Source organism: Neopelma chrysocephalum, unplaced genomic scaffold (assembly GCF_003984885.1).
Source record: "Neopelma chrysocephalum unplaced genomic scaffold, ASM398488v2 Primary Assembly neopelma1_164, whole genome shotgun sequence".
In the NCBI taxonomy this organism is placed as follows: domain Eukaryota; kingdom Metazoa; phylum Chordata; class Aves; order Passeriformes; family Pipridae; genus Neopelma; species Neopelma chrysocephalum.
In genome coordinates this window covers 111,755-122,893 of record NW_020897826.1, presented here as the reverse complement: position 1 = coordinate 122,893, position 11,139 = coordinate 111,755, and the positions used below count along the sequence as shown (strand labels likewise).

Sequence of the window (11,139 nt, the reverse complement as noted above, 5' to 3'; positions counted from 1 at the left end):
GCACAGCCCCAAGGCTGCCAGAGCTCCAGGAGGGTTTGGATGATCCTGAGAGGCACAGGGTGGGATTGCTGCGGTGTCCCATGCAGGGCCAGGGGTTGGACTGGATGATCCTTGTGGGTCCCTTCCAACTCAGCATATTCTGGGATTCTGTGACGGAGAGAGGGAAAGTCGATGTCTGTAAAACCCCTCGAGGCCCTTGAACGGAAGGTCCCACCTGTGTAACAGCACTGTGGAGGGTGTTCCTGGGGGAAGCCTCTCCAGGGTGGACCCTCCCAGCCCAGCTGGGCTCTGCCCCTCTCCCTCCCTCCCAGAGCTCAATCGGGGCAGTGTGAGCGCGGCAAAGCCCCCAAACCCCCAGTGCCGGGGGATTTCCTCCTGCCCCAGGCTCTGTTGCTCTTGGCTGGGCTCCACCTTCTCAAACACAAGCGAGGTACTGTGAGGTTACCCTGGCCAGGCTCCGGCGGAAAGCCGAGTGCCGGCAGAGCCAGCTGGCTGCCGGCTCCCAGGGCCGGGGAGGAGGAGGTCACCACCGGCCTGGGGCAGAGCACCAAGGGGGAAGAGCAATTCCTGCCCCAAACCCATGTCCTGCTGCAAAAGGGATGTTCTGACTCAAACCTGGAGCCTCAAACCTCCCGCCACGAAGCTTGGATGTCCCGGGAGCGTGACCTCAAGGACCCGGCTCTGAGGTCCAGATGCTGGACGTGACACAGGCCTGGTGAAAGGGGGTGGTGAGAAGTCCTCAGGGAGATCCCTGTGGTTTGTGGGGGAGCTAAACTGGATATCCTGTCCGTGATTCAGCCAGGTCAACTGCAGAGCAAGGATGGTTTGTGTTCTTAGTTATAACCACAGTTCAGAAAAGCACAACCTCACACTGGGATTCGGCTCTTCCAGCCCCTCGTATGGACACAGGAGCTGTTTGCCTTAGCAGGGACCATCTCTGCCTTGCTCCAAGCATTTGTGTCCATGCTGGACCCAGGGGGGTTCTTTAGGTGAAAACACAATTTCAGCACACACAGGGAAGCTGTGGCTGCCCCATCTCTGGAAGTGTCCAAGGCCAAGCTGGACGGGGCTTGGAGCAACCTGGGATAGTGGAAGGTGTCTCTGCCCATGGCAGGGGGTGGCACTGGACGAGCTTTAAGGTGTCTTTCAACCCAAACCATTCTGTGGTCAAAAGTAACCCAAAACAAGTCCTATCTGTGTGAGGACAAAATTCGTTACAGCTTTATGTCAAAATCATAAGGGTTGTTGAGAAAATATAAATATATGTATACAGTAAAGATACTCTGGTGAAGAATAACATTTTAAATGTTTATAGATAAGGAACCAACAGCTTCAGTGCCTTAGAGAACACCAGGGAGTTGTCTGGGCCTTGAGCAGAGTTCCCATGTCTAAACAATGGGAACCAAGGGACAGGACGTGAGGGAAGGGCTGGAGCTGTGCCAGGGGCGTTGGGATGGATCTCAGGGAAAGGTTCTTCCCCCAGAGGGTGCTGGGGCACTGCCCAGGCTCCCCAGGGCAGTGGGCACGGCCCCAAGGCTGCCAGAGCTCCAGGAGCGTTTGGACAACGCTCTGAGGGACAGGGTGGGATTGTTGGGATGTCCTGGGCAGGGCCAGGAGTTGGACTGGATGATCCTTGTGTGTCCCTTCCCACTCGGGATATTCTGTGATTCTGTGAACTTAAGCCTGGGTGACTCCCCCTGAAGCTCAGCCTGAAGCCCAGCACAGCTCGCCCTCCATGGGAGATGTGTGGGGTGAGCCTCTCTGCCTGAGTGCCCTCAGGCCTATGGTCTGGAAAAACAGTCAGTGGGAGCATGTCCTGACATTGGGAAGACATGCCCAGACACTGGCATCCAAAGCTGATGTGCTGCGAGGTGAGAGTTGTGTCAGGGCTGTTTGAAAACCAAGCAGTTTACAGTGGTGCACCCTGCAGACACAGAAATTCCTGAGGGATGTGGGAGTTGGAGGACAGGAGGATGGCTGGGGGCTCATTACCATTTTCTCAGCTTTGTGTTGGACACAATTATCCCTTTCCCTCCTCCTTGTGCACAGCTCACCCCACACCCAGCACCTGGTCCCTGCTTGTGCCCTTTCAACACCACAACCCCCTGGGCAGCTTCAGTGAGCCGGGTCTGCAAACATGGGTCACCTTGTGCAGTCCCCCCTCAACAGCAGGAACACGAACCTGGACTCCTCAGCCACTGGGAACCCTCCTCTGTCCCTGCCTGTCCCCTCCAAAGCAGATGATTCCTGCCTGGAGCTGAGCATGCTGTGGATGAGGGATGGCACGAGTGAATCAGCTGTTACTGAGCAACCAGAGCTCTGCCAAAGGTCTCTGGTGTAAGCACAGCTCCCTCTCTGCCAGCTACAAACCTTCCGGCCTCCTCTTGCCCAAATTCCCAACCCTGTCGTCCTCACTGACCCAGCAGACCTCCTCCCCCATCCTCCCTGATGTCCACAGCTCTCGGGGGCAGGAGGACAGAGCTCAGGAAAAGGAGACATTGTTGGATGACCCTCAGTCCCTCTTTGTGCCTGGCTGCATTTTCCTCCAGACGGCCCTTGGTATCTCTCCAGGGCTAAACACAGCCTGTGGACTGAATTATCCCAGTTCAAAGTGCTGCTGGGCCATTGCTTGCCCTCTGAAGTGGGAAGGGTGATGCCAGATCCCTCCGGATCCAGCAGCATCCCGCTCACCCCTCAGTGCCTTTGAGAACACCAGGGAATTGTCTGGGACTTGAGCAGAGTTCCCATGTCTAAACAAAGGGAACCAGGAGTTTATGCAGCTCTGAGTTTTGGCTGTGAGGTGGAAACATTAGACTCTATGATATAATGAGTCAGATTCTCATTTCTGTTAATAACCCACAGCACTGTTCTGGCAGTGTAATTTAGCAATAAATCAAACATGAATTCATTCCCATTTGGATGCTCTTCCACACTGCCAGAATAGTGCTCAGAGGTGGGGCTGGAGCCTAAATATGAGTCTGGCCTACAGAGTCTTTTTCCACATGTTATCCCTACAAGGGAGCCATCAGCCTTGGGATTCACTAACGGGGCATGTATGCTCCATCCCTCCATCTGGCAGGTCATGAAATATGCTTTAGGAGCCAGAAATATCAGAAAAATCACAGAAGAATAGGGATGGAAGTCCTTAGTCTATTCCCAGCACTGGAAGAAGTAATGAATCATACCTGGAGGATTTTTGAGAGACATTTATCTGGCCTATTCTTAAAGATCTCCAAAGATCTCCCACTCTCCAAGCAATCTAGTCCAGAGCTCAGCTAACCTTACCACTGATGTTACCATTAAGCTTTTCTTACTGACATTTAGGACCATGATGTCTATTATAAGCTGTTAAGACTTGGAAAATCAATCATTCCCACCCTCCTTCCAGCAGCCTTGCTGGTTTTGAGGAATGCATCTTTGTTGTTTTCTTTTTCATACTGAAAACCCGATTATTTCAGTTTTTCCTACATAATTCACATTTTTAGCTTCTGAAATCAAGCCTGGGAACCCCAGGAATGCATCTACACTTGTAAGGACCTCGATGCACTTTTGACATTCCAGTGGTGCTGTGAAATTCCTGCCCTCCTGCACTTCTCCCTCTCTTTCAGCACATGCAAAACATTTTTTGCTGTTGCTGTTGGAAGGGGAGGGGAGAGAGCTCTGCGAGAGCCAGAATAACAGTCCAGAGCCTGGATTATCCCATTCCAATTAAAATCAGTGGAAAAATGCCCACTGCCTTTGGCAGGGAGAGGACTGCAAGTGGAACAGGGATGAGGAACCCCTAGAGACGTGATGAGGGATGTGCTGTCTGCACCTTCCACCCATTTTGGACACCGGTGCAATATTCCCGCTTGACACCGATCCCAGACCTTTCCCACCACATGGACCCCCCTGCTGGGACACACAACTGGTTGCAGAGATCAAAGAGGCTGCAGTCAGCTGTCGGCATTGCCAAGCACAGACACTCACCAGCCCGTTGCAGTTGCTGATGGCCACCTTGGAGCTCAGGTACTGGTCCTGCAGGTGGCCGGCGTAGTGACAGTCCTCGTGGAAGTCGTGCTGCCAGTCCATGCCATCCCGCTTCCAGTATTCCACAGTGAAGTGCTCGGCCAGCAGGTTGGAGTGCAGGGTCAGGTTGAGCAGAAACTGGGTCCTGTGGGCAGAGACTTTGTAGAAGACCTGCTGCTCGGAGGGCTCGTAGGCCAGGGAGCCCAGGCTGCGCCGGGGCCGCGGCTTCAGCTGCCTCCGCATGTCAAAGGTGAGGAAGTCCCCGTTTTGGTCCACTTGGATGGGGAAGGCAATCTCATAGTGATCCAGGCTGGAGAGGAACTCCTCTGGGGAGGGAAGGAAACACAGAGGAATGATGTTCTGCAAGGACAGTCTGAGTCAAACACCCAGTGATGTCGAGCACAGCCACAGCAGCACAGGGGCCTGACACACAGGGTGTGCTCTGTCCAGGCTGCAGGATCCTTGGGATATTCCCAAAGCCCTGCAGCCCACAGAGCCTTGGGATAGCAACACTATGGAGTCTAATTTTCTTCCTCTGCAGATGATGTAAAGGGGCCCTTCAGGACACCCGAATTCTGGCTCTGGTCCTGGACTATCCCCCATCCATCCATCCATCCATCCATCCATCCATCCATCCATCCTCCATCTCCACTGGGCAGAGGGACTCCAGGTTGTGCAGAGCCACACTCTGTGGTTTGGAGGGTTATTTTAACTGGATCATTTCAGTAACAAACCCAGCAATAAGTTCTCCTCAAAATGAACCAGAACAAGCCTTGGGGTGACAATATCAGTCTTGCTGAGGAACTGTGGGTTCCTCAGAACATCTACAGCTGCCAGATGGATCTGCCAGCTGATAACTCACACAATCACAGCACCACACCAACCTCCCCAGTCACAGCTGCCTCGGTGCAGGAGGTCCTGAGGGGCATAAAGCCGCTGTCCTTGCAGTGCCAACCTTGATACCAAAACAAGAAAGAGGGTAACTATCAAAAGAAGAAAGAGGGCACCCAGAATTCCCCAGCTGGGCTGAAAAGGCATAAAGAAAAGAAGTCAGACATCCCTATTCTTCCCTAGCCAGGTCTCTGCCTGTGATATCATCCTGCCTTCCCAGCTCACTGGATTTGTGATATTTTTTATCATATCAGCATGGCTTAGCACCTTCTCCTGGGGCACTTGAGCTTTGGGCCTGTCCTGTAGCACTCAGGAAATGTGCTCTGCAAGGTCACTGTCTGACCTGTCTGCCTGGTAATGCAACAGTTCTGCCTGTCAAACAACTTGGCACTGAACAACCTCCCCAGAAATCCCTCCTTTCCAAAGGAGAATGTCCCAGGGACTGCAAGGCTGGATCTGAGCTGTCCCTGACAGCCCTCAGCACCACAGGCTTCAGCAGGAAATGTAAAATATCGTGTGCTGGGGAGGACAGTTTCTCCACCACACTGTGTTTTCTGAACCCCTCCTGTCTGGAGGTTTTAAGTGTCCTGAACCCTCAGATTTGCCCTCTGTTCACTCTGGAAGAGCCTTGCTGTGCTTTCTGCATCCTATTTGGAGTTGCTTCCAGGCAAACAGGCTGCTCCAGGGTGGCTGCATTTCTCCTGGCTCCACAGCACCCATCTTCAAAGCCTTCCCAGCCATCAGAAACTTGGACTCCAAACTCCACTCTCACCACAGGGCAGCACTGGAAAGTTCCCTTTCCTCTGGTGTGTTTTCCAGTGTGGGAGCCTGACAGAGTGGTTTCCTTGGCCACCAGCAATGGGACAGTCCTTCCCACCAGCTGGGTTTAGGGGTTAGCTTCCCTCCTTCCAGACCATGAGCACTTCTGGCACCTCTCCCTTGCCTCGACAAGTCAGAAATAATTATTAGTTTTTTAACTTCCTGTGCTCCAGCTTCTCCTGCATCCCCTGTGATGCAAACAAGGGTGACTATTTGCACTTCAGCAATGACTTCAGGCCCGGAAAAATTTGCTACGGGAAGTGCCTTGTTTTTTTCCCCTCTTTGCAGCCCATGTGGGCTTGAAAAAGAGTGAATCAGAAGGAGGTTTGTGCATGTTGTGGCTACAAAGGTCCTGGGAGCCTGGGCTGGAGTCTCTGATCCTGACCTGGAAGCGTGTCTAGGAGGAAAAAAGGTGTCCAGAGCCTGAGGGTGAAGCTGTGTGTGAGAATCTGATTGTGTTGGGGTGTTGGTCACTGTGCATCTTCTCAGGGATGTCACCCTGGAAAATGAAGCACAGGAAGAGCCCAGGAACAGTGTCCTGGTCACAGGAATGTTTTAGGAAGTGATGCCTTGGAGTGGGAATGCCACAAATGGAAAAAATAACCAAAGATAGAATCATGGAATGGTTTTGCTGGGAAGGGACCTTAAAGATCATCTCATTCCACCCCCTGCCAAGGGCAGGGACACCTTCCACTATTCCAGGTGGCTCCAAGCCCCGTCCAACCTGGCCTTGGACACTTCCAGGGATGGGGCAGCCACAGCTTCTCTGGGCAACCTGTGCCAGGGCCTCCCCACCCTCACACAGAAGGATTTCTTCCATATATTCAATCTAGATCTAATATTCCCAATATCTAATGTTAGGTACATGACAGTTCTGCTGACAGTCATGCAGAGTGTTGATAATGAAGAGAGAGTTTCAACACAGGAAAGATGTCACTGTCCCCATCCAGTGTCACAGCTGCCTCCTCCTCTTCTCTAAAAATGTAAAATATTAATTTAGTCTCTAAGAGGTTTAGATCTCTTACTCCCCAACCCTGTCTACTGCATCCTACATCACAGATGTTCCCCAAATCCCTCATTTCCCCATCCCTCCCCACATTACAGACCATACTGGGAGCTCCATTTGGCCTTTCTGTCAGGTGCCCTCTGACCCTCAGCCACTTCACACTCCATGAATAGATCTTGGCCTGAGCTCTGCTGCACCCACTGGACCAGAAGGGTCTGCACTGGAGATAAGCACTTGGTGTCTGCAGAGACCTGTCAAATTGCTGTGGAAGAGAGGCTATAAAAAAACCTTTCTCCAGGAAAACCTGCTCATGGCTGTGTGGGACACCGGGCACCCCTGAAGGACCACAAACCTCCCAGGGGAGAGCAGGGGAGAAAGCTGGGAAGGAGGAGGGATGGGGTGTGGGCAGAGGTACCTCATTGTCCCATTTCTGGTGGGAAGGGAGCAGGGATGGCAGAAGAAGGGAAAGGGCACGGGGCAGGCAGAGGGGGAAGCTGAACAAACAGAAGAAGAAGGAAAGGTGAGGAGGGAGGATTTTATTCCCTCCTGTGTCCTCACTATTGCCTCACTCATGGCTGAGCTGCTTCAAGGATGGAGAGGAAGCAGATGTTTTCTTTGGTCTTGTCACCAAAGAGGAACCCCAGCTGCAGCCTAGACACGATTCCCAAGGGATGGCTGTGGAAAGTGCTCTGGGATCCCCTGGCTTCAGGCTGCCCTGGCACTGTGGCAGCCTCACTATGTCCTTCAAGGGTCCATTGGTTTACAAGTAACAAGGAACAGTAAGATCAGCCCCACCTAATGTTCCATAAAATGGGAATGTCTGATCTATCACCATAGTTAAACTAAAGACCTAACAGAGAATTTCCTTTGAATTAAAAACCACTCAGCTCTGGTGAGCACATGCTGGATCCATGGTCAATTGACACAATTGTGGAATCATAAAATGGTTTGGGTTGGAAGGGACCTTAAAGCCCATTTTGTTCCACCCCCTGCCATGGGCAGGGACACCTTCCACCAGCCCAGGTTGTTCCAAGCTCCATCCAACCCGGCCTTGGACGCTTCCAGGGATGGGGCAGCCACAGCTGCTCTGGATAAGCTGTTCCAATGATTTCAGCTGCTGTTCCCTGCACAGTTACATTGGAACCTCGTTACAGCTCCTGGGCTTGCAGAGGCCTCAACACCAGCTGCTGTTTCCCATAAAGATAATTAGAGCTCATGACTATGACACCTTAATCTTTCTCCTGCATAAAGCAAATACCCCGACCTGGAGTCCTGTGCACACAGGGCACGTGAGTCCTGCTGCTGCTGACTGGGGACAGTCACTCAGTGCAGATCAGGGGCTTGTTGAAAACACTGGCCTTTGTTCTCCAACTGCTCAGAGGAGATAACAGCATTTCACCCTCTTGAGAAGGTGCTGTGGGGATTATGTCCCGACTGTCTCAGCAGTGTGGTGAAGTGTTGAGTAACACCAACACTGTTCCGGATGCAGGAGACTAAAACAGGGCTCTGACAGAGGGGCCCATGGGCCTGTGACCAACTGTGTGAAGAACAAGGGGAAGTGCCGGATTCTGCCCCTGGGATGGGGCAACCCTGGAAGGACAGACTGGGAATGAGAGGCTGGAGAGCAGAGCTGGGAAAGGGCCCTGGGGGTCCTGGTGGTGCCAGTTGTCCCTGAGTCAGCAGTGCCCTGGCAGCCTGGAGGGCCAACCCTGTCCTGGGGCATCAGGGAGGGGATTGTCCCGCTCTGCTCTGCCCTGGGGCGGCCTCACCTCAACATTGGGGCATTTGGGGGGACACAATGGAGGGAAGGGATTGAGCCATCAGAGAGTGTCCAAAGGAGGCAACGAGGATGGGGAAGGGCCTTGATTTGAAGCCATGTGAGGACACTGAGGGCACTGGGTGTGTTCAGCTGGACAAGAGGAGACTGAGGGGAGACCTCACTGCAGTTCCAATGCCTGGGCAGGGGCAGAGGAGGGGCAGGGACTGAGCTCTGCTCTGGGGGGACCAGGGACAGCACCCAGGGAATGGCTGGAGCTGTGTCAGGGCAGGGTCAGGTTGGATCTCAGGGAAAGGTTCTTCCCCCAGAGGGTGGTTGGGCACTGCCCAGGCTCCCCAGGGCAGTGGGCACAGCCCCAAGGCTGCCAGAGCTCCAGGAGGGTTTGGATGATCCTCTGGGGCACAGGGGGTGACTCTTGGGGATGGGCCTGTGCAGGTCTGAGGGTTGGACTGGATGATCCTTGTGGGTCCCTTCCAACTCAGCATATCCTGTGGTCCTGTGACACTACAGATGTTTCTGTCACCAGGATGTGTCCTCATGGACCCACAGTGCTGATCTCAGCACCCTCATGTCATGGTGGAACAGGGCAGAATTCCTGCCCAACCCTGTTGCCTCCCCCACTTGCTTCCCTTTACCTGTCACAGGGAAACACAGCAGCCCAAGACGAGACTGAGTTTTTACCCCATCAGGCAGTTTATTCTCATGGTGGCTCATAGGATGCACAATTTTTGAGGCCACCATTGTGTTGTGTCCAGGCTTTGCAGAAGAAAACCTGGCAAATGGCCCCAGATGTGACTGGAGAGACCAACCCAAGGCCTCACTGATGGTCTTTGGCCATTTTTAACTGTAAATAAGCACTTAAATAAGTAAATAGGCAGTTAAAAATATCAGTATTTAAAATGTGCAACTCCAGATTGTGATTTAAAAATGAATGTTTCATCCTCCCAGTCACTCTGTCTAGTAGGGAAAAATCATTAACTTAGATTAATGGCTTTAAGCTGAAAGAAGGGAGATTTAGATTAGATATTAGGAAGAAATTCTTCCCTGTGAGGGTGGTGAGGCCCTGGCACGGGTTGCCCAGAGAAGCTGTGGCTGCCCCATCAGTGGAAGTGTCCAAGGCCAGGTTGGATGGGGCTTGGAGCAACCTGGAATAGTGGAAAGTGTCCCTGCCCATGGCAGGGGTTGGAACAAAATGGGCTTTAAGATCCCTCCCAACCCAAACCATTCTGGGTTTCGATGATAATTGCTGGGGCAAGAACCATCTCCCAGATTTCCTCTTGCACCTCACCCATGCAGTCTGTGTCCTGTGATGGGTGTTATTCCAGGCTCCCACAGCACAAATAGCATGAATTCCATCGTAAAGGTGGGAAAACAGAAGTAGAAATAAACTTTCAGGGTTTCAGACTCCCCTGAGGACATGAGGTGATGGGGAGCATGACAGAGCCCAGGAGGAACCAGACTGTGCTCCAGCCAGCTGGTAGCCTTTGCTGTTTAAAACATACAACAGCAGAGCAGGGCAGGGTCTAATAATGTTACTCCAAGTGTTTCCTTACTGGGATGAGGACCACACACATGCTGTGGCTGTTGACACCTTTACAATGAGCACCCTCCTCCCATCTCCAGCCTCATCTTCCCGGCAGCTCAGGAGCCTCTGTCCTGCCTTTCCCAGCCATGCTCCAGCAAGTTGAGATTCAGGATATATTTATTTATCTGTCATCTTTGCAAGGAGGTTTATGTTTTGCTGCAGGGCTGCTCTGGAGCAGAGCATCACTGCTCAGATATTTGGGATTCTCTGGGCTCTGGTGAGGTATGTGCTGTATTCATCACATACGTCATGGGATCGCTGGATGGAAACAAAACCCACTGGCTTTACACAACTCTCCAGCATGATGTGAGTTTGTATAATTGCCTCAGACTGAGTGGGAATCATCTGCAAGCCAAAAATCTTTCACTGAAGCAATTAGCAAACCATTTTAAATAAAAAATGCAATTGGAATCTCAGGATCCATTTGTGGATGGGGCTGAGGGTGAGTTCACTGAATGGCTCTTTTGTTCTCCATCACTTTTTTATGGTTTGGCCAATACACTCTGGGAGCAAGTGCTCTTCCTTCTGTGCAGTGACAGTCATTAGGGTGTGTTTTAAATCCAGGGAAACCAGTAGAGATGATTTCTTGGTTGCTGCTGATGCTGTTCTTTCCTGCTCCCCTTTAAGAGATCAGGTAACCCAGCCCGGGTCACTCTTTGGTCTGCGCTTCCTCGTGGGTGTTGCCACAGGACAAAGGGTTCCCATTGATTCTGAGCTCCTTTCCTCAGGTATAAGGTATATTCCAGCCCTTAGTGCTGCTGTTGGAGCAGTGCTGGGAGACCCCCTGGGTGTGCAGTGTCCCTGGAGCAGGACAATGTGGTTTTGCAGTGCTGTGAGCTGATGTGGTGAATTGTGGCTGCTTTCACTTTCCATCCTGTCTTCCTCTTTTGCACTCTTTCCATCTCACTCCTCCAAGATTGGGCTTTCCTCATTCCTGAACCCTATGTTCTCCCTCATATCCTTCTCTCCATCCTTCATCTCTCCCTTTGTGTCTCCCAGTTGCTTCCCTCATTCCTGCACCCCATGTTCTCCCTTGTGTCCTTCTCCTCCATC

At 52.2% G+C, this 11,139-nt stretch overlaps 1 protein-coding gene across 1 annotated transcript in view; it reads right to left on the bottom strand.

Moving 5' to 3' along the window:
• ADAMTS10 (ADAM metallopeptidase with thrombospondin type 1 motif 10) overlaps window positions 1-4,327 on the bottom strand; it is a 41,680-nt gene extending 37,353 nt beyond the window's left edge. The window contains exon 1 of the mRNA XM_027701660.1: window positions 3,970-4,327. Within this exon, the coding sequence (XP_027557461.1) occupies window positions 3,970-4,251 (282 nt within the window). The 5' untranslated portion in view covers window positions 4,252-4,327. The remainder of the gene's footprint in view (window positions 1-3,969) is intronic.
• Window positions 4,328-11,139: the final 6,812 nt, after the last annotated feature.